Source organism: Micropterus salmoides, unplaced genomic scaffold (assembly GCF_014851395.1).
Source record: "Micropterus salmoides isolate LMB-PRFRI ecotype aquatic unplaced genomic scaffold, ASM1485139v1 Ms_hic_scaffold_12, whole genome shotgun sequence".
Classification (NCBI taxonomy): domain Eukaryota; kingdom Metazoa; phylum Chordata; class Actinopteri; order Centrarchiformes; family Centrarchidae; genus Micropterus; species Micropterus salmoides.
In genome coordinates this window covers 8,439,444-8,463,812 of record NW_024040263.1, presented here as the reverse complement: position 1 = coordinate 8,463,812, position 24,369 = coordinate 8,439,444, and the positions used below count along the sequence as shown (strand labels likewise).

Below are 24,369 nucleotides of genomic sequence, written 5' to 3'. Positions count from 1 at the left end.
TTAGCAGCTACAGAGCCAGATACCAAAAACAGAGCTAAAAGAGTGTGAATCTTGGAATTACATTCATTATGTGGCAATGGTGGAATTTACTCAACATTTACTCAAGCATTGTACTTAAGTACACATTCAAGGTACTTGTCTGAAATATTGCACTTATTACAATTAGTTACTGGTTACTTTTTTCACACACACACAAAAAAAAATCAGTTTAAGTATGAGGTAGCTCTAACACAAGTCTAAGGCATAGACTTGTGTAATACCTGTTTTTCTGGGACACGTCACCCTCATCCTCTGGGTGTGTAAGTTTATCGGGATGAACTCCAGAGATTTCTGGGCTTTGCAGCAGCTTGGCTTGAATGAGCAACCTGGAAAAAAAAAACAGAGACACAAGTAAAAAACATTCCCTATGAAAGCCCCTTGTGTTATAGAAAGCGCCTTACCATCTGCTACAGCTATACTATGATCTTTCCAACATGACTGCTTTTGATAGCTTTTCTTTTTATTTCCTTGTTCATGTCCTTATGAGGGACACAGAAACATATTAGTAAACTGAATTGAAGTTCAAATGTCCTCTTTGATTTTGCAATGAAAAGAAAACCCTTGTACAATTGAATGACAATCTAGAGAGATCTATTTAATGAACAACTGCATGACAAAGGGGAATACATAGCACCAAATTAAAATACATTTAAATTAGAGGTTATATGAGTAGTTGCAGTGCAGATTCAAATACACATACTAAGGGTGTGGAGGTTTTCACAATTTAATTCCCACAATATTCATTTACATTTACGTTTACTCATTTGGCAGACGCTTTTATCCAAAGCGAGTTACATTTTTTGAGGAACAACATACAAGCAGCAACAGAGCATCAAATACAGATCTACAACTGACAATACATACTAGTAAGAGCAGCAATAAATACTAGTAAGAGCTCACAGTACATATCACATCAATGGGGTAAATACCTAGGGAAGGAAGTAAGAGTTAACAAAAAGTGCAATCAAAACAAAAAAGTGCAATCAATACAAGATCATTGTAGGGGATAGAAGAAGAAGAGCACAGGACGTGCATGTTAGAGGTTAGGAGTTAGAGGTGTTATAAGAGGAAGTGTTCTCGGAAGAGATGAGTTTTCAAGAGCTTCTTGAAGTTAGAGAGGGACGCCCCTGCTCTGATGGCGTGTGGTAGCTCGTTCCACCGTCTGGGATTGCTTTGTGTGAAGGGATGGCAGAGCCAGACGGCGTTCGTTGGAGGAGCGTAGCGGCCGAGAATGAACGTAAGTTTGTATTATGGAGTTTAGGTAGATGGGTGCAGACCCAGTAGTCACTCTGTATGCAAGCATTAGTGATTTGAATTTCATTCTGGAGGCCACAAGGAGCCAGTGGAGGTCACTGAGTGATATGAGTCCTTTTGAGCTAATCAAAAACCAGACGCACTGCTGCGTTCTGAACCATTTGTAAGGGTTTCACTGCACAAGCTGGTAGACCTGCTAGGAGGACATTGCAATAGCAATAGTTGGTAAGTAAAATGGTGACTAAGAATGCTGAATTCGGACAACAATTTTCATTCATCTTTAATGAGTAGTCACTTAGGTATACTTTCAGAATGAAAGTTTCAAATGAGTAAAATCCAATTTAACCAACCATTTTCAGATAGAAGGCATCTCTGTAACATAAATCCTCACATATTACACAAGCACTATTTAAAACAGTAAGCTACAGGTTATTTTTGATTGGGATTGGGTTATGATTAAAATGATGTTAAACCCCCATACCATTCCCCTTTTAAATGCCCATGCTAGATCATTTAACACATCTAGGTATATCAGACAGAGAATGTATCAATTACAGATCAACAAGAATCTCGAAAGTTGCTCATTTTCAATCAACTGCTTATAACATCCTCTAATGTGCAGCGTAATCCTTTAAGCACAGGATTTTATGCCCTTTGCAGCCGCTACTTTGCACAAAACGTCCAATTAAAATTTTCTGTCAAACGATACTCTTTGTTTGTGGCTTATATTTAAGCTCAATATCACAATCTGACACTGCATGTTGGCTGCTCAAATCTCAAATATGTAAATAGGGTTGATGAGCCTCTTTGACGCAGACGAGGCTAAGCTTTCAAGAACAATCACGCAACAGAGGTAATTTATAAGTGATGTTTGCCAGTAGAGGTAAATAACTTAAAATTAAGCTATTCTGAACAGGTACAGAAGACCAAAAAGGGGAACAAACATTCTCATATCACAAAGTTTCATAATCTAATTTAGCATCAAAACCTTTAATTAAATCCTCTTTTAAGACACATGACTTTGAATTCCCTTTTGTACATTATTAAGCTTGAGTTAGAAAACCAGTAAAGACTCTTCTATTACAAGGGACACATTTTACAGCTTGTATTAGGCTACTTATTTCATTGTAAAGGTCAAAAAGAACATTGATGGTATGTGTTGAACATGTTGATGTGATTCATTAGTCCAAACTGTAATATAACAACTACTGTAAACTAGAGCCATGGAAGTGTGTGAATATGCAAATACATGTGCTTGGGGAGCTGAATCTATTAATCTTCGTTATAACTGAACTATTTTTTTACATGTACTGGGCTTATTAGACAAGTTTTACTAGCTAGTAGAGCACTGCATAAACTTTAGCATTTTTCTATATTTTTACAGCATCACAATGGTAATCTACAAGGTTGTCTTTTCTTTGTTTTAGACAGTATCTTTTGTGATATGTAGCTGGCTGTGCTGTGATCACAGAGATCATTTGACACACACCATTGTTGCCATTGGGGTGACGCCTTTTCCGTTAATTGTATGTAGATAAAGGTACAATTGTTGTTGGCAATGGTCTTCTGGTGTTTCATCTTATCATGATATCCACCCATTTTTCTCTTCTTTTTTTTCATACAACATGTTTATGCTGATGTGGGAAACAAAACTTTCGTTTGAGGAAGTGATTATTCCCCTAAGGAACGACCTACCAAGGAAGATGATGACAGTTATATCAATTAGTAATAGAGCAGAAAAATAAATATTTACGCATTAATATTAATGTAAATGAAGAGATAATTATTATATATGCGTGAGTAACTGTAGAGATAGCTTTTTGGTTGTATATGTATCTCAAAATTCAGCATCCTAATTGACTGTATTGTCATCTACAGCAACACCAAATAGTCCTATATAACTGAGTGGAATTCTACTACTGTTTCCAAATACTATGACTGACAATATTGTAATGAACTGTTCTTATGTCACTGAGTGACATATGTAATCCATGTTAGAGTGGTGGTATAGTATAGTAAGATGCTACAGAGTGTGTTCCTTGTGCTGCAGCTCATAATGCATGTTAATTGGAGAATAATTAATAAGACAAAGTATCCACACTTTCCAGCTCTTCTAGCTGACATGTTTCATAACTCTACTTTGTGTTGAGAAGAACTAAACTAAGCTGTACACACTCTTTTCCGTCCTGTTCATTAATTACTCTCGAGGCAACAGACCAGTATGTACCAATCAAAGCTGAAGCGATACAAAAGATCTGTTTACACAGAAGCTAGGTGAGAAAAGCTGTTACCTGCCACAGATTTTAACACCATTTGGCAGGTTGGCCAAACATGAAAACAAATGTGCTGCACCTCCATTACTGTATATAATGCTGAAACTAATGATCCACTCAAGCTGAAATGTGTTACCTCAGAAATGGATAACACTTTTGACTCAGCTGGAGCTGACACTGACGTGGCTTATTATTTTCAAGCACTATGAAAAAATCAATGTTTTCTTCCTAAAGTAGTAACTGTTTTGCTGTACTTGTCAAAGTGCAAATGTAAACAGATTTCTAAGCACTGAATATACAATCTGTCGGCTAAATATAGTGAAGACTGAAACATAAGCTCCATATGCAATAAGTGCTGTATTTATCAAGCAGATGCACAAGCCTGGAGTTTGTGTTTGCATGGTGCGATTGTCTCCTTACTGTATAAGCATTAAAAGAAGGATCTTGAAAATGATAGGAGACATGTTAACGGAGGTTGATTACGTATTCGACTGGATTTACTGTCAAGTAATTTGATGCTGTCAGTTTTGTGGGGAAAGCTTTCCGCCTCTGAAAAGGAGGCGTAAAAACATGGCGTAGATGGATTTACAAGAGCCACAAGGAAGGTACTAGTAAGAAAATAAATGTCCACTGAATACAGGCTTGTATAAACAGTAACAAAAATATATTATTAGAAACAGAAATTACACAATTACACAATATCTGATTACTTTAAAGGAAAAGATTAGTGGACAATGGTGCTTTGAGCTAAATGCTAATAGCACGCTAACACAGTGACAATGCTAACATGTTGATGTTTAGCAGGTAATATTTACCAGATTCACCATCTTAGGCCCCATCCACACAACTGCATTTTAGAATTAAAACGGAGACCTTTTGCTACATTTGCACCCCCCGTCCAGACTAAAACGGCGAAAATGAAGACCTAAAATGGAGAGGTTTGGAAATGCTGCTGACCCCGTTTTGCGTTTCAAAACTCCGGAGGGCGTTTTAGTGTAGACGGGGTAAAAACGAAGGACTTAAAAACCCCACGAAGGACGAAGACGCTCACGCTCGGCTCTCTCTCACAGTGCTACTGACGGAGTTTTTGAGTTGGTATTTTTATTAAAATATTCTGTACCGTGCAAATAACATCTTATCTGCCTACACTTGTACTGTGCATGTCGCCGTTTACTTTGTGACGACTCCTGTCTGTTTTCTCCCGCCACACTCCTGTTAGATTCAGCTCATTCAGCTTGTTATTGGTGCATGCAAAAAAAAAATCTGGTCTGGTCTTTCGCAAAGTCTTCTGTAACTACGTTAGAAGAAGAAGAAGGTGATATACTTTATTTAATCCTGCGAGGGGAAACTCAGTGTTTTCTGTTATTATGTTAGTATTTACACACAGGTCCGAAAGACACATACATGCACAAACAGGACCCATAGCAACACACAGATAGATGCCCGAGCTGTTAGGGGCTTGCTCAAGGCCTCCTTCACCAGGAGGTGAACTGGCACCTCTCTAGCTACCAGTCCACGCTCCACAACTCTGGTCCGAGCTGGCTTCCAACCGGCAACCCTCCGGTTCCCAGCGTTATCCTTATGGACTGAGCTACTGCCGCCCCAAAAAAGCATCTGCTTCATGTTTACACAAGCACTCGCATGCCCAGTTTATCTGAACGGCCACTAGATGTGCGTTTTTAGTTGTTTTAATGTAGACGGAGATCAACTCTAAAGCACAGCTAAAACGCTGGTGTGGACGGAGATTGTATTCGTTTTAATTCTCCGTTTGTAAACTAAAACGGAGTAGTGTGGATGAACATGCTAACATTTTCTAATTATCACAAAACGAAGTACAGCTGAGACAGATAGGAATGCCATAAGTTTTGCAGTTATCTGGTGCTATATGGAATGTCATCATACTCACCGAAGTTATAAGAACTTCTCCTCTACATACCTTAACTATCTGTAGCGAATTTCACAGCAATCGATCAAATAATAAAAACCCAAAAATATCAATCACATGGTAGAGTTTAGATTAAAAGTCAGGGGATCACTAAAGTACCAGCGTACGTATACGTATACGTATAGCCACGTATAGCGACAAGCCACTAATGTGGCTAATAAAAACTCTCGACCTATATGCTGTGCGAATTTCATCATCCAGATAGAATGAAACTGCTCCTCCGTGTACATCAAAACATCTCTGTACTAGGAGGAGCTGTTTCCAAAGGCTGACATTGAAGTCAATGGCCAGGCTGTCATCCCTGCTCAGAGGGATCTCAATGTAGTTGTGGAGCTCCGGGGACCAGGCTAAACGAGCTAGGGACCATTGTAGGTTAGATGAAATAGTCATATCTGATCCCCATCTGTTTGCCCAGGTGGGCTGGCTATGTGACAGAGGGGCTGGATGCCAGCAGTACTGGCCAACATCTGGCTGCTATCTTTTTTTTTAATCTTTCCTGTCATTTATTTGCTCATCGCCACTTTTCTGTATTCCTTAGAATCCTTTAAAAAATGATCAACCAACATCCTATGCTTTTAGATATGTCTGCCTAGGTGCCTGAGGACAAGCTGAGAACAAACAAAAAGATCACAAATGACAACCAACACTGGAAAAACAGTGAGGTCTGTCAGATCAGAGTAGGTCTGTTGAAGCATGTTAAGGGTTTCATCCTCAGGGCGCTGAGAGAACAGCAGGCTTTTTTCATCAATCCACAGTTAGATATGTTGTAGACATAAAGGAGAATTGGACACATGCTGTATGAGCAGTGGAATCTGATGTCTTTTAATAATTTGGTCATTATCCTTAAGGGTTTTTTACTGTTCCTATTTATAAGATAAACGTAAAGTAATGTTAGTTACCTACAAAATAGAAAAAGTGTGCCCTCCACAGCTGAACATTTAATACAGATACTAAAGAGAGAAAATAAGATATGGGCCTTAATCTACAATATGTAGCTCTTGGCCTTAAGCTTATCCCATAAGTGGAGTTTAAGAGTCACTGACAGTTTTGTGTGGAGAAATGCCAGCAGTATTGGAGGTCCAACAAACATCACTCTAACTGGATTACATCTGTGCCTTTAATTCGCCAGCTGGTAAACAATGAAAGTAGGGATGATTCATTTACGAAAGGAGTCCAGTGCAGTACAGTAGAACATCTGAAGTGTTCGCTGATGTCAGCTCATCATTAAAAATAGATCAAATAGAATCAGTGAGGATGTTGGACCTGAACATCTTATTCTACTATCAGCTGTTTCTCCAACATTCTAATTGTTTTTTTTTCTTACCAAAAACAAGAAAAACCTACATCTGATTCATGAAATGTGCCCAGACAACAGATTCTTCTTTTGGGCATGGAAATCCCTCTAATTTAGGATTGACCTTAAATTATATGCATATTAGAGTCAGCCGTTAGTTAATATTACTGCATAAATAACCCTACTTGAGGACATCAATACTCAGAGCCATGTGCAAACCTACAATAGTGAAAAAACAACTCATTTTAAGCATTTTGCAGGCTCTCAACAATTTTGTATTGTTATTTAAAGACCTAGGCATTGCCATAAAACATGATTTGCTTAAACTTCCGGACTACATTCAGTTCTTACTTGATAAACGTTTGGATAGCATATCTTTTTTTGATTGATTTAGCTTATAAAGCAACAATTTGTAGGCATACAAATTAAGAGAACAATGGTGCTCTGTGATTTTTCTTATTACCATTTGTTTAGTTTGAGAAATTATCTTCTCATTCCTTGTCTCTCCTGTCTTTGCTCACCCACTGGTCCTCACAGTCAAACCACCTCCACACTCTGTCTCTTTTTTTGTCTCTACTCCCCCCTTTTTAAAATTATATTACTCATCAATAATTAATCTGCAGCAGCTTGCCCACCCAATTTGTTTAGCAATGTCTGTCATCCTGTTAAGTTAATGCAGGGCTGGATTAGAGTGTTGAGTTGGGAAGGGGCTCCTCCATGTATTGCAGCATCTGGGACACACAAGGGACTTGTCAGGAACCGTAATGGCCAACGCCACATTATGCGATCACCATTAACTCCTTCACTCAGAGTTCAGTGCAGAGGCTTATAGCCACCATCATTTTTCACCAGTTGGAAAAAGCAAAAAGCAGCAGATACTAATATCTCATTTTGGGGATGAGAGTAAATCAGTGTAAAATAAATCAGTAGCCATAATGTTCCTATGTCCACGGCAAGCTAAATATTCATAGGAAGATATTATTTAAGAAACAAATCCACAGTGCACTCAACTGCCATGGCACTGCCTCACCTCAAAAACACCATACCAACAGTGAAGTTTGGAGGTGGGAACATAATGGTGTGGGGCTGTTTTTCAAACTTCTTATAAGTGAAGGAAGGATGAATGGAAAAATGTACCGAGACACTTGATAAAAATCTGCTGCCATCTACCAGGATGATGAAGATTAAACAAGGGTGGACATTTCAGCAAGACAATGATCCCAAACACACAGCCATGGAAACTCTCAGTTGGTTTCAGAGAAAGAAAATAAAGCTGCTAGAATGGCCCAACCAATCACCTGACTTGAATCCATTTGAATACCTATTGTGAGTTTTCATCCTGCTTTTGAGTAATGAAACTAAACCCAACAATTCTATCACCTATATATTTCTAAATACATTTCAAACACCCCATTATCAGTGGCATTCTGTGACATAATCACATGTCCAATGTTTCCTTGTTCAGTGTCAGAGACAGATGAGGAACAGCCTAATTACTTTCTGTGTTCACATTAGAGCTAACTGTGTGGATTCATATTATTATTTAAAACATTTACAAAAACTGTGAAAAAAAACATTTGCATACCAAGTAGAACACTGAATATTTGTAAATGAGATGCAAGACTCATCTTTTTGTATGTAAATGGCAGAGATTTGTATCAGTTTTTATGTGCACACATTTACTTTACCAAAACACAGAAGAGGGTATAGAAATATACATTTAAATTGCCCCTGATGAAACCTGCGTTGCTATGGAATCCCTTTCACAGCAAGAAGATAAATGAAACAATCTCTCAATACACTCGTCATTGACACAAATCACCCAGAATCCATTCTTTAACCCCAAATTGTCCTCACTTTCTGGACTTAACAGGTCAGGGGCAGCCACAGTGTTTTGAGCTATGATCAGGTTATAAAGGAGCCAACATTATATTAATCACTAATTTACTTTGGTTTTTCCATAATGCCTCTATATTACTACCAACACTGATGTTTGTTTTTTTTTAAAAGAAAGACATTTTAAGTTTTCTTACTGATTTTACTGAAAAGAGAAAGATTTGGTTGATTGATTAGGTACACAGGGCCATCTGCAAACGTTAGCCAGAAGATCTACTTGTACTTTTTCACAGTAAAACGGTATGCAAAATGTTGCATTACAATTCTTTGGCGAGATGTGAACAAAAAAAAAAAAAAACAGTGGATAAAAATAAATAAGGTGTTTGGTTTATCCAAGGACAAACCATGAAGAGAAATAAGTGATTTTCATTTACTGGACCAGAAAATCCGGGCAATCATATGTGAACAAAGCCATTTGAGACAGCTATGAAACCAAGGACATGCCAACCATCTTAGAACCAGGGGCGGGTGGGTTAATGCACAACATTCACAACAGACCACATATACTGTAAGCACTTTGTCGATTTTTTTCTGTTTACTGTTGCTGTATGTCAGTAACCTCTTTCACCTTTAGTTAAAAAACATCCAAAATAGTTAATAACAGCCAAGTGTCTTCAGTGTCAAGAGTTAGTCAACTGAACTTCTATAATTAAAAATAGGAATAAATATTCATATATATAATTTTTGTGTTTGCATTGCACCTGACTTATGTTTTTATTCATGAAGTGCTGGTAGCTCTGAGTAACTGGAGATACTGACACCTGATAGAAAAGAGAATATATGTTTTTATTTTTCCAGATTATGTCCATGCATACGCATCTCCTGCTTTTCTACATAGCATGAATATGTTTTATTAAACATAGAATCAGCTCGGGAAAGATAGGGCGGTCCTGCTAGTTTGTTTTTAATAAACACCACCACAGGACCCACCCTCGAAACAGTCGCAGGTTAGTTAAGTATAGGCAACAAATCTACTTGGTTAGGTTAAGGAAAAGATTTGTGTTAGAATCACTTAAAATATTTATGTTAATCCAGGAAGTTATCTCAGGGTGTGTGTCATGCAGTAAAGTTGGTGTGTGGTTCAGCCTGCAAGGCTGCAGATAGACCCTTTTCATTTGGCATAGTGGGAAAACGTCTTGGGTGACATATGTAACCCTTGTTCCCCGAGAAGGGGAACGAGACACTGCGTCGGTGACGACACTATGGGAACGCCTCTGGGCGTGGCAGGGCTGAATTATGAATTAAACTACTCCAATCCTATTGGTGTTGTATATAAGCACGCTGGCACACAGGACACATTAGCCCTTTTCTATGAAGCAAGGCACTCCAGGCGGGGTGAGGTGTGGCGGACCGACGCAGTGTCTCGTTCCCCTTCTCGGGGAACAAGGGTTACATACGTAACCTGAGAACTGCGTCAGTGACGACACTATGGGAACGAGATACCCACTTAGGCTGCGCCGAAAACCCGCCTGCCCCCAGTGTGCAACCTGAGGCACGACTAAGAGGAGAGCGCACGGGTGCCGGGTGCAGAAGGAAGGTCCAGACTGTAAAACCAGATGAAAGCGTGAGGGTTGGCCCAGCCAGCCGCGTCACACAAATCCTGGAGCGACGCCCCTGCGAGGAAGGCCCTAGAAGCTGCCATGCCTCGAGGAGAGTGTGCCCTTACGGCCATAGGTGAAGGCAAACTGCGCACCTGATAGGCCAGGGAAATAGTCTGAACGATCTAGTTGCTGATAGTGTGTTTAGAAGCGGGGAGCCCAGCCTTGGGGGACCCGAAACACACCAGCAACTGGTCTGCTTTCCTCCACCGGGAAGACCCCAGAGTATAAATACTCAGCGCTCTGACAGGGCAGAGCAGATGAAGTATCCCGTCCTCCACCGTCACATGAGGTGGGGGATGAAACCCCTGCAGCAACACTTCGAGAACCACTGCCAGGTCCCAGGTGGGAATCCTGGAACGAGTCACGGGTCTCATCCTCTGGGCTCCACGGAGGAAGCGCATGATCAGTGGAAGCCTCCCCAGGGGCACATCACTCAGAGGGGTGTGGAACGCTGCAATGGCAGCCACATACACCTTGAGCGTGGACGGGGAGAGGCCCACGGAGAAACGGTGCTGGAGGAACTCCAGTATCATAATTACCGAGCAGGTAACTGGGTCCACCGCCCGTTCTCTACACCAGGTGGCGAACACATTCCACTTCAGGCCGTACATCCTTCTCGTGGATGGGGCTCTAGAGCTGAGTAGTGTCTTGACCGCTCCTGCCGTTAGGCCCGCCTCCAGGAACTGCGCCCCCTCAGGGGCCAGACCCACAGCTGCCACAGGGTGGGGTGCGGGTGAAGGAGCCGGCCCTCCGCCTGGGACAGCAGGTCTCTCCTCAGAGGGACCTGCCAGGGCGGGCCCTCCAGGAGCGATATTATATCCAAGAACCACACTCATGCCGGCCAAAACGGGGCTACTAGTAGTAGGATAATGCCGTCCTGATGGACCCGAGATGCAAATAAGTCCACATCTATGGGACCTTTCGCATAATAGCTCCACCACCTCAGGGTGGAGTCTCCATTCCCCGGGCCTCAGCCCCTGTCTCGACAGCAGGTCTGCTCCCTGATTCTGGGTCCCAGGGACGTACATCGCTCTGAGGGACAGCAGTCTCTGCTGGGACCACAGGAGGATCTGATGTGCCAGTTTGCATAACGGGTGCGAGCGCAGACCCCCCTGGTGATTCAAATAGTGCTTATATACGCCTCCGGTTACGCCGTCACACGCTACCGTTCTAGCAACACCAATAGGATTGGAGTAGTTTCATTCATAATTCAGCCCTGCCACGCCCAGAGGCGTTCCCATAGTGTCGTCACCGACGCAGTTCGAGTTCCCTCGAAGGGGAACTGTGTAATAAAAACTTCTGGGTCCGTCACATGATGCACACTAGCCCAAAAATAGTTTTCCCCATTTATATTGTGAAAGAAGGGGCTGTAAAATGGTGGACATTTGGAAAGTCTTAACCGGAAGTTAGCCAGCTTGACTGTTTCTGGTGCGCTTGCTCAATGGGTGCTGAGGCCCATAGAGCATGCACATTATGCGTTCATCCGGGGAAATGTCTTTAAAGCCGGGACTGTTTTTTTTTGGCTTCATGCACCAAAGAGCAACTTTCATAGGAATCAACAGGGCCCTACCTCTGACACTGTATCTAGTTCTCTTAATACATCCATGTCCTTGGCCACAACTTCAGCATTGTGTTGATGAATAAGTGCATGCCACCAGTTGTGTGTGATGACAGTACACTAGCCTGATACTCCAGGCCAATTAGCTTCCCAGGCCACCGGGAATTCTCTCAGTGCTCCCGATGACCAGTTCAGGTCTGTTTAGAACTATTTCATAAGCAATTGTGTTTGTATGATTTTGATTAAAACACATTTGTAGGTGTGTACATGAATGCATGTGTGGACACAAAATTTGGTGCAGGTGCAGTCATACCAGTAATCTTGTCCAGTTCTGCCAAAGTCTCCTGGTAGGAGCTGATGATTCCTCCATATCGTGTGATCACCTCTTTTCTTAAGTTGTCCCAGTGTGGAGAAAGCTCCCCCAGCTCCCTCAGGTCCTGCACCCTACAGATATATATTTGTATACAAATACGGAGCATTAACATTCAATGTCAAAGTCCACAAATCTTGGCTTACTCGCAGTTTCTCCTTTGCTTCTTTGTTTAAAACAAACAGAAATAAAACAATCTAATTTAAGGGGGAAATACTATTTAGTATATTGTAATGCTACATCTATTGTTTCTTGTTTGGGTAATAAAAAATTATTAACATTCCTGGTAAAACACAGACACAAACCTACACATACTGTACCAGACACACTTTCAGACACAGTAATGACCAGAAGCACCCTGTGCCGAGCCAGATAAACACATTTCTGAACCTCAGGCTAGTAGTTGGGGCCCACTTACCCACTCTGCCCTATAAAATTCTTCCCCTGCTCCTACCATTCTTCTACCATTACTTATAAAACAAACCCATCCTGTCAGCCTTGTGTCAATGCAATCGTTGCCTGTCTTTCATCTGCCTAAGGCCTAAGGCCCAAATCATCTGTGCTCCTTCTTCAGGAAACAATGGTGAATATGTGTATGTGTGTGTGCGTGTGTGTTTGTGTGTGTTTGTGTGGGTGGGTGGGGGTTGATTTTCTACCAGGAACTACAGCCTTGCTTAGTGGCTCATCATTTGCATGTGGAAAGTGACATCAGATAGACAGATATCATTCAGGAACCAGCCCTCCAGCATCCATTAAAAAGTAAATTGCAGTGATTTCAGAGAAATTAGAGGTTGAAGGAGGCTCATTACAGTATTCAGGATAACAAACACACCATCATATGCATTGCTTTCATGATAACAAGGTATTTTTTGTGATTACAACACATACATTTTATATGCTGTATGTCTTAAAATGAAAGGCTGCATGTATAAATGCTCATTTGTTTGACCAAGCATAATTGTTTGAAAGCATAATGTAGTAGTTATTTCTTTGTTGTAATTCAACTACTACAACAAAGCATTTGGCATTGATGGCCTCTCCAGACTATTTCCTGGTTTCCTCCAGGTAAGTAAGTTATTTTTAGATGACTTTGAAGTATTTCAATACACAGCAGAGCGCGATAGAAATTATGCCAGAGAGAGAGAGAGACAGAGTCAATGTCATATGTATGATCAAACCCACAATAATGTGAAGGGGTGTGTTTGGCCAATTTACAAAAACAACCCCCCCAAAAAATGTATGTCTAGTGGTATCTAGCCATGCTGTCAACAATTTTCATAGGGACTATTTCTTTGTTAGAAATTTATTCTAATAAGAACAGTTTACAGCAAGGTCTGTGAATTATCCAAAGTAACAGGCACAATATTTGTAGAAAGAAATGTTGTGGTTGAATTTTAAAATTTCATGTTTTTTTGTAAGCATTGGTGGAAATCATTATATTATTTAATATGTCAATAAATAATATAATAACATATACTTAGAATAATTGTGTAAATAGTAAAACAATACAAACGCAAACTGGGCAATAAAAAGTCAGATTTGGGCAATAAAAAGTCAGATCTTTATAAAATCAGTTATTGGAATCAGCCAGGAAAAAATGTAATCTGTGCCTGTGTGTGAAGTGATAATAGGTTAGTACCGTAGCTCTACCGTTGTGTTGGGTTTCCGCAAAACCGTTTTGCGCTTTATGATGTTAAGTGGCAGATTAGTTGGCTTGCTGCAGTTAAATATCTACGTAAAAGACGTCTTCTGTCCCAGAAGAAACCTCTATGCATAATTATTTAGGATAGTATGTAGTATGTGGTGACCCTGTGAACCTGTGAAGTCGTATTTGAACAACTACTGCTTTGTGTTGGCCAAAAATAATGACTGACTTGTTTATTATCCCCCCAATTGTAAGATGAAAGTTCATTGAAGCGAAGCCTGCGAGCCAGTTCAGGCAGCCTGACTCCAGTCCTCCTCTACTCTCACATGTAATAGTCTTTTCACTGCATCATGTATCAAACGCACCCTTTTAATCATGGCGAGGTTGTTCAGCCGTCAATGCTCTTCTCACTGTTTCGCTGCATGCCTGCTGCCACACTGCTCACCTGAAAGCTAAGCTGTTACTTGCTGGCGGCTGTTGTTAGCATTTCAAAAGCCCCACCTCCCCGTTCTAGGGGAAGTTAGCACTGTCTCTCCCCACTGTGCATTGTGTGGGGCAATGAAAGACAGCAAACATATTCTCCATCCACCACTTATCCTGCATACAGGGTTGTGGGGCTAGAGCCAAGCAGGTTACACCCTGGACAGGTCGCCAGTCCATCGCAGAGCCACACATAGACAGACAACCACTCACATCCACAATTTCGGAGACGCCAATTAACCCAGCCTGCGTGTCTTTGGATGGTGGGAGGAAGCCGGAGCACCCGGAGAGAACCCACATGGACACGGGGAGAACATGCAAACTCCACAGAAAGGCCGGGGCAACCGGGTTTTGAACCCACAACCTTCTTGCTGCAAACATACTCAATATTTACTTATTAATCTATTCCACATGAGTTGGCTAACTGACTATGTGGGCCGTTAGCACCACAAAGACATTCCATTCATCTTCAATGTAATAAGGGAGAAATCTCAGGGATGGATATATGAAAACCTGGGTAAATTAAATCAAATCTGCCTGGGTTGATAAAAACTAAAGTTAATTGAGAAAACATGTTTTTGATTATTATAATTTAATAATTTCTTAGAATTTGAGTGAACTGACTCTTTTCTTATACACACCCCATCACAGGATATCATCAGCTCGATTTCCATGACATTTAATTACATGAGAAGAGGTGGTTTTCTGGTTCGGCTAAAAACAAGTGAATTGGCAGATCACATATGAGGCATTTTCCTCTCGCCTCTTTGTAGTTCTGAACAAACCTGCTGCTGAAAACAACCTCAAGGAAGAGAGAAGCCACATGCTGGGCAACTCTGCCAACACGCTCTGCAGGTGGTTGTAAGTAACTTATGCTTATGGCATGGGAAGATAGACAGAAGGCTTCCTCACAAAGTAAGTGCATTCCAGATTACCATGAGCTAAGGAAGTTTACAGTACCACGGGCAGCAGCACAGGCATGCATGTGATTTTAGGTTATTCGAATGAAGTATTCTTTTTGCTTTCGTCATTAAAAAAATAAAAATAAAACAGAAATCAATGATCAATTTACATGTTTATTCAAAACAGTTGTATTCAACAGTCCCAGAAATGAGATTAGTATCTTTGTAAATGAGAGTGGCTCAAAACTTTTTTTTAATAAAAGCAAAGAAATATCAAGGATCAGTTCTTCAAAAGGGAATATATAATCACTGCTTCTTTAATTGATGCATGCTCTTGGAAGCCTAGAGCTGACAAACATATAGGGATTCTTGTGGTGTCAAAAAGACAGCACTGAGGGAGATTTCCCAGCTAGTGTGGTCCGAGTAGGGCCACCCCACCCCACATTAACCCATTTCCTTGTCTTCTCTTGTTTCTGGTTTATTATAAAAACATTTGTTGATGACATTTTGTCACTTCTTGGAGTTTGCTGACATACTCTTTATTTAATAATTATTATTATTAACTTTTAACTTGTATTAAGTATGTTATGTTGTGCTTTCCTAGTTATGAATTGTTGATTCTTGGTCCTTGGATTGTTTATATATGTGTATGTATATAATATATAAAGCAACACACACACACACACACACACACACACACACACACACACACACACACACACACACACACACACTGTATATCTGGATGGTTGATTCTTTTCTGAAGGCTAAAAAACATTCTTTCAAAAGTAACTAAATTACAAAGTATTTGAAATAATTCAGTAGCAGTAGCTAATTACACTTTCCAAACAATCACAAGCTAAATTCTGCCTTTTGGAATATGAGATAAGAAATAAATAGATACAGACAAACAGAAAACAATTGAAAATAGAAAACATTTATAATAAGAATAGAGATAGAAGGGGAGGCAGGAGAGAAAGGAGAAAGGGAGACATGATGTCATTACTAAGAATTAAATAATGATTGGGATTTGATATAAAGACATAGCTGACGCAGTTTAGTCATTTGTTTTGACTTAAACATGATGCAGATATGAGAAAATGAAAGGATGGACAAATCAAGTAGAATGTGTTAAAACTGATTAGGACAGATGACTGGGACTACAGAATACATTTCCCAAAGAGCACAGACCTGTCATATGGGTACCTTTATTCCGTGGTGTGTTATAGTGCCTGTTCAATTTAATCAGAGGGCTTTGTGTGTGGGGTCAATAAAAACTGTGTGAGAGGACTGAAAAGCAAACCATTCTTTCAGCATAATGTGCAGCTCGTTCTAAAAAATTGCTCAATCCAACAAGCACAGTCAGTAATACTGGTCCTGAATGTACAAAACAATTGGAAACCTTAAAGCCGGATGACAAAATGTCCCCTATACGATCTTCATAAAAGATCACAGCACTTGTTTATTAACAGGAAAAGAAGGGGAACATGAGTTTTTTCCATTAATGAGAAACCAAACAGCTCTTAATAAATGGGGTTTAATCGACACCCACACGCTGACAACTTCACTACACATGCATTAATTATCTTTACACACACACACACACACACACACACACACACACACACACACACACACACACACACACACACACACACACGCAAGAGTCACATTTTCACCGCAGGAATGAAGAAAAATCAGCCACCTCTATGTTTGCAGAGTCAGATTAGAATATGACTCTAGACATCAAAGCGAACAAACAGAAGGAAGAAATATCCAAGATTATCATAGAGTGCAAACGAAGCCACCCACCATCCGCCGCTGCACTCACAACTTTGTGGCACTAACTGAATCATTAAAGAAACAGAGCAAGCACCAGTGTCAGGCTGGCTGACAGAATCGGCTAAATAGAGAGGCACCATGGAGAAAGACAACATTTAAAGATGATTATAGAGATTATAAGAGGTGCTTAAGCGGCCGAGCTGGAGATATGGTACACATGCCTGTTAATAAACAAACATTGTATATGGTATTCATGGTTTGCTCATGAGCATTAGTATTATACCGATAAGATATTTAATACATGTAATATAATTGTCTTCTAAATTTAGTTGTGATTTAAATGATCAGTTTGCAGAGCAGATCGTCCTCTATTTAAACAGAAAGTAGAGTTATGCTGGGCTCAGACTACAGAAGTTTTAAAATCCTAACCGATTTTGAAATAGGGTAGCATCACGTACATAAGCAGTACAATGTTCTTCTCTCTAATCTCAAACAAGCACACACTACGAGATTTGAAAATAATGGCGCATCACACACTATAGGATATTATTAAGATTGTTGTGCCAGAGGGAGCAATGCATGTAAGGTACATGATCTCAGGTGATCTCATGGGGGAGCAGACGTAAAGATAATGGAGACTGACATGGTGCAACAACTGGCTGTAATGTTGCAATACTTTGCATGGAGAAAAAACAGAAGCAGAAGGCACGCGTCTGGATGAGAAAATGGTTGGTGAGACGCAGTCAACATGGGTTCTACTCTTCAACAACAATTGGAGGTGAGATTTAACTGTCAGTTTTAATATTTGTCAACAGTAGTATGCTAGCTAACATTAGCCTCAAGGGCTGGAATGTTTACCATTGCTTGGCAACACTGTCAGCTGCCCCGGGATTAACGTTAACTTGTAATGCTTCCATTTCCTTGTAGACTTGTCTGTCATTGGCTATTGTCCCGATCAGAAAATACTGATGTAATAAGATATAACTGACATAATCATATAGATATTATTTCCTAAATATCAAATAGGTGTGAGGTTTAAGACTGGATTTGAGATTTCTCGTCCGATTGTCGGGAGGGCTGAATCTGGAATAAATTGGCCCAAAATTCCTGAAAAGTCTGGCTTTAGAGATACTGAGAGAGGTAATGTGGGAACCACTGTGTTTGACAGGTAAACTGATAACAAAGCTCGTCTAGTCAAATCGGTAAATAATGGCAGTGCGATTGGTTCTATGTGAATGTGTGTAGTGGAGGGTATGATTGCACTTGTGTTTATGTTGTTGCATGTCCTTGAACTCTGTGTGTGAGATCCTTTAGGTGCACACTGTGATTACAAATCAAACCCTTCTCCCCTGCCAAGTTCATCCAAATCTGTGATTGCATCTTTTTTGTGCCTATTCCATGTGTTGATGTGAGCATAAATCCTCTTAAACTGTGTGTGTGTGTGTGTGTGTGTGTGTGTGTATGTAGATGCATTTGTGCGTTGTGTATGATAAAGGGGGTTACCAGGGACAACAGGCCAGTTGAGGAATGATGTGCCTTGACAAACACTGGTCGAGCCTGAGGGAAGGGACTCTTTGATCTAATTACGGGTTCACATTCAGAGACTGGTGAAACATCACCTCCTTCTGACCTTGCTTTAACCTGTCCTCATTCTCACACAGTATTAACTGGACTGGACTTTAATTGCAGTTATATCCCTGATTCAAATAATGATGCAGTTTTTATGTGTTCAAACACACTTATTCACAACAAAATATATCTCAAAGTTTCAATCCAAATAAGGAAAATCATAATTTTTTGGCAGTGGATCGGTTTCACCTATTGGAGGGAGTAAAGGAACAAGGAGACGCCAGACTGAGCTGTTAGATAAAGAGAGCTCTTCAGCAAGGTAACCAACTTTACTATGACCTGCCTTTTTGTGGAAAACTACTCTCACTGTGAGCTGCATTAAGTCAGACCGTAGTTGCTCATGGCATAATGGAAAAGGCCACTGACTTCTTTATTAAAACATGAGTTTGTTTGGCAACGCTGTTAATAGATACAATAGTTCCTCTTCTGTTGTATTTCTGACAAAATTGCTGCTTTAGTAGTGCTTTGTCCCCCCAGAAGTAAACGACCTGGAGTATTAACCTGTGCTTGCTGTTACTACAAGTAACAATGGGTGTCGCCAAATTAACCAGGACTGAAATCTTAAGCATTATAGCTAAGTTTCTGTCTGTTTGCATATTCCAGGTGCTTTCTTACCATGCTTAGTGAGAAGACTGGGAGCCATAGGAGCCTCTTTTGAAGTGTTAAGCAGTTCTGAATAATTCACTCCTCTCCAAATATAGGCGGAACTTTTAAATAGTCATTTACATTGGTGAACTGGGTCGGAAAAGATGATCTAGAAACTACATACACCAACTGTACGCATAATAAGGTAACACCTGGTTGGAGTTTTACTTTGAACCTTTGATGGTTCTCCATTGGCTGCTAAGTTGACTCCTGCACAAACAGGAAACAAGCTATCTGATGCAATGAGAAAGCTGGCAGTGACATCCACAGGATCAACAGTATGATTTCAAAGTGATTTACCTGCTCATGTCCTCCTGGATATACAGTGAGAGCAGTTGTTTGGGGATGCTAAAGGACAACGTGCACTCCTCCATTTGTTCCCGCACGAGCATCCATTTGCTGTCCATAGTTTGAAATCTGTACACCTTGCTTACTGGGTTCTTGAACACTGAGAGAGACAGGGAGGAAGACACAGGGAGGAAAGAAAGGTGTATTGATCTGATGCAGCAGAAAATACATCATGTTCTCATCAAAGATGATCCTAACTTTTTAAATTTTTACAAAGGGAGAAGAGAAGATCTAAACAACTTTGACAACTGGCAACCTCAAGGACCTACAGATAGAAGCTCTTCAAAAGTCACATGAGGTATGAAGCACAAATTAAATTCTATAATCAATAACTGTGTCTGCCATAGATAAGGCGTTTCTCATCTTCCAAGGCTTTCTCTCTCTCTCTCTTTCTACTTCAATGGCAGCCAGACTGAAATACAGAGACCTTGTCCTGTTAATCTTTGCCTTATTATTTCCTCCATTTCCATTTTAATTGCTTGTTTATTGTACAACAGTGGGGCAGAGGCAGTTGAATCATTCTGAAACTTTGCTTGCTACCCCCACTGCCCAGCTCTCCCATTAAAATCGATTCAGATTCACGGCCATCTTCTTCATTTTTTGCAGAGGGTGGCTAATAGCTGCAAAACGAAAAACAGCTCTAATGCTCTTATCTGCATGCTGGCAGCAGAGGGCAAGAAAGCTGTGTGCCTTGAACAGTTTTTACTAACCCCTTTCGTTTCCAGAGCTGCAGTCATAAAGGAAGTCACTCAATAAGTCGGAGCTGAAGCACCCGGGGTGAAATATTGACAATCTTACTCTAGGCAGTCAAACATGCATGGCACCAGTAAAATGTTTGCTTAAATTCAAAGTGGGAGCCACACTTCTGCTCCTACTGTCAGTACAGAGAGTGCTCCCACTACCATTCATACTGTACTTTACCATGATCTGGCCCCAGATTATCCTTTTGTCAAAGTCATCTGTCTAAGTGCCTGAGTCATTAATCCTGGTTGTGCTATTCATTGTCCTCAAGTGTTTAAGTTCAGTGATGCCCTTCAGTGCAGATGGGTCCAAGAAAGTGCACCACAGTGGGAGTTCTTATGTAGTGAGAGGATATTAATATAAGATGCAATGTCAAGTGTGATGGCTGTGAATTTTGGACAAACATTTGAAATTAGGCGTGCAACAACTAATCGACGTAGTTGATGTTGACGTTGTTGCCAACAAATTTAATAACCGTTTCGTTCATGACGTCATCGGGCCGTAAAGACACCGTCAGCTTAACAAAGTAAAGTGATGTGAACAGTAACGTTACTAAAACAACACAACATCAGCACTGCAGTAACACCTTCACAACCTAAAATATCCAAAGTGTGGGAGCATTTCACTCTTCACACAGCCAAAAAGGTTGTGAACTGCAGCGTCTGCAAAATTAAGCTTTCCTGGACAAACCAGAGCATTTGAAGAGGAGGCGCGTAACGTTGTGGCTCTGTGGATGATCAAGACTCGTCTTGGTAAGCTAGTTAGCGAGCTAGCTACACGTTAAAGCCGTGTTACTTCACATTATGAGCTGTAATGTTTTCTATACAGTTTCCCTTGGTCAAATAATTGATTGTTACAGTAATGGCACTGAGAGTAGCACATAATTATGATACACAATGACCCCGTTCCGTGGCAGATGTGCTCTAACAATCATAAACGATGCATCACTCATGGCGACGTTTCCAGCTGGAGAACGTGTTGCTGCCAAGTGGGCAAGATCAAACAACACCGGACAATTTTCTACTTTTTAAAGAAGAGAAAACAGTTCTCCTGTCTATGCGTGAGTCGGCGGGTCATTCGTCCCAAACTCCCGTAAAAAATCATGGATTTTTACTGTCATGACTGTTAATTAGCACATCCCTAAAACAACCTCAAGTTTAATTTAAAAGCTGATAGCTAAATAAGATGCTTTGTGTAATTTTGCGATTCATAATCCGAATAGTTGATTATTCGTTTCAGTAATCGATAGATTAATCGACTCTCAAAATAGTCGTTAGTTGCAGCCCTATTCCAAATGAAAACAAAAAAAACTGTCTTCCATTGATTGCAATGCCAGACTTTTCTTTTAACAGTAAAACTATGCAAGATTAAATTGGACAAATAGTCCATTACAGTACAGATGAGCACCGTAGAAATAAAGCACCATCTGGTAGGATATTTCTCAGAGGCATGTGTGGCATTATTTTTAAACATTTAAAGACACTTCTGAGCCTCTGCACAAAAGCTTTTTCTATCACTGTTTAGCACATATCTGTGTTTACTAAAAAATGCACGTTCTGTATCAAAACAACAAACATATTTTAAAGCTATTTTATTAAAAAGGCCAATTTCAGATCAATTTATTTTCAAATTTTTTATATCATCATATGCAAACAATAAAGTGTGGATACACACACAAGTACATAAAGACGACAGAGGCTCTGAGGACAATAACTGTAAGCCAAATAGGCTATAGAGAGGCGCATTATTATTTCTCTATGATGCTGAAGTTGATGTTGAAATGAAAGATGATTAAGGTTTAGCCTGGCAATTGAATGACCCCAGAAAGGATGTATAATTGCAACAAAATTAAATGTGATATTCAGACATTGTTGGCATGGGGATTAGAGAAAGTGAAATGGATCACAAAAATAAATGGGGAGCAAGAGACGCATGGAGAGAAGGGGGGTAAGGGCACAACCTTAATCGGAGATGTGACAGTTGCCGACTTCCACCTCCGTCAGAGAAGCAGATTAACCCCTGAACTCCCCCCTGCCACCACACTAATCTGACCACCAATCCGATGCCTCTGTTTCCCGTCCCGACACCTCTTAAGAAAATGACTTCCTGTGACATGCTGTGCGTGGGCTCCCCTATCTCCCTGCTCTCCACATGCTCATTTCAAAAGGTAATAAAAGTGGAGGACTAAATTGCATTACTCAATCTGGCGGGATCTGCAGGGAGGGTATTGTTTTGACGAGTTGCAGATGTGCACCTGCAAACGTGGCTGCAGTTCTCTAGCTAATCACAGTAGAAACAGTAAGCGTCAATGACATCATGACAACAGGCGTGGGGGCTGCAGGGAGCTTAAGGGGGTGGTGGGAATCTGGAAAAAAAAGAAAATGAATGTGTGGAACAAATGAATGTATGGGATGAAAAAAGGAAACTATTTCCCAAGTCTCCTCTGAACAAGGACTGTGAAGTTTCAACACAGCAGGAGTCATGGCCTTTTCAAGTCTATCCCTTTTCTGTCTACATGTCTGTCTTTCTCTACCACTGAGAGAGCTAGCTTTCTGTGTCGCCACTAAATTAGTCTCACACAGCTAGCATCGCATCTTTTGCTCGTCTTGAATTAGCCAACAAAGAACAAAGAGGGTTTACCTCTTTGTCATTAATCTCCCACTATTCTTCTCACTGCCTAAATACACCAGGACTTCTATTTAATAAAAGCAGGAAACATTAATATTCTTATTGATATTCAAATGGGATGCCTCAAATCGTGTTAATGAAGAGCATATTCAAGGCCAGTCCAAGGTCAAATAGATACATCACATTAATATAGTATTTTATATATATATATATATTTTATAATAGAGTTTTTCTTTATGGCCATTACAAGGTGAATTTTTGCCATTTTACTCGTGTAAAAATATGTGTAAAACATCAAGAAGTAGGAAGAAGTGACACATGTCCAAGGTGTGAATCATACCTGGTCCTGTCAGAGGGTTGTTTTCTCTGTCGATGCAGGCATGGGACGCAGAGTCACAAACCAAGGGACACTGAAAAGGAAAAGAACAGAAGGAGAGAAATGGAGAGAATATTACTTGACGTCAAAATGTTCTTTCTGAGACAACAACAGGGATGATGAAGTTTTTTTCTGAGGAGCAGGCAAGCCATGACCATGACCATTGCTTATCAGGTACATTGGAGATGACCACACCCCTAAGCAAGTATAGTCTGTGGCCAATATATCATCTCACATCTAAGCGCCAGTTTATGTATGGAAATCCCAAGTTAACTTTGTCAGAAAGAAGCAATATAACATTAGTGTCAAGCTAAAATTACAACAACAAAATTCAGTTCAACCATTTTTTTGAACCATTTGATTTTTTAAACTAAAATAAAACATGATTCTTTAAACATGCTTACATTAGTACAACATTTTGAAAATAACTACATATCTAATGCATTAATGTTGTAATGGGTGAATTAAACTTTTTGTTGGCTTTAGGTTTGCATTTCTTCAATTTGTGTTTGGATCACTGCAATAAAGTAATTTGATTCCATTGAAACAACCTGTTATGGGGACAAACACAGAAGTAGTGGCTACTATATGTACTGTATGTATATTCCAAACACTACATTTAAAGACTAACCCCACATGGAACCAAACAGAGCAAACAGCTGCTGTTGCTTTCTTGTAAGTTCAAATGTTCAAGCATGCTGCACTTTTACCTTCAATGCAATCAGTGATGTCACAGCAGGCGACAGGTGAAGGAAAACACCTGCTGTGACTTCACTGACTGAGTTGGTAATTTATTACTGCCACTTCCATTTCAGTGTTTATCAGCTCATCATACTGCAGTTTCGTTTTCTAATAGCAAATGATAAGTTACTAATTTATTGATTGATTGATTGATATACAGTAAAGAAGGCTGCTACAGGAATGATCTTGATTCACCTCACCTAGCAAATACAGTCACACAGT

At 40.2% G+C, this 24,369-nt stretch overlaps 1 protein-coding gene across 1 annotated transcript in view; it reads right to left on the bottom strand.

Moving 5' to 3' along the window:
- inpp4b (inositol polyphosphate-4-phosphatase type II B) overlaps positions 1–24,369 on the bottom strand; it is a 192,427-nt gene that overhangs the window by 40,666 nt on the left and 127,392 nt on the right. The window contains 4 exon segments of the mRNA XM_038713158.1: positions 261–365; positions 12,174–12,304; positions 19,614–19,761; positions 23,371–23,440. Coding sequence (XP_038569086.1) covers positions 261–365; positions 12,174–12,304; positions 19,614–19,761; positions 23,371–23,440 — 454 coding nt within the window.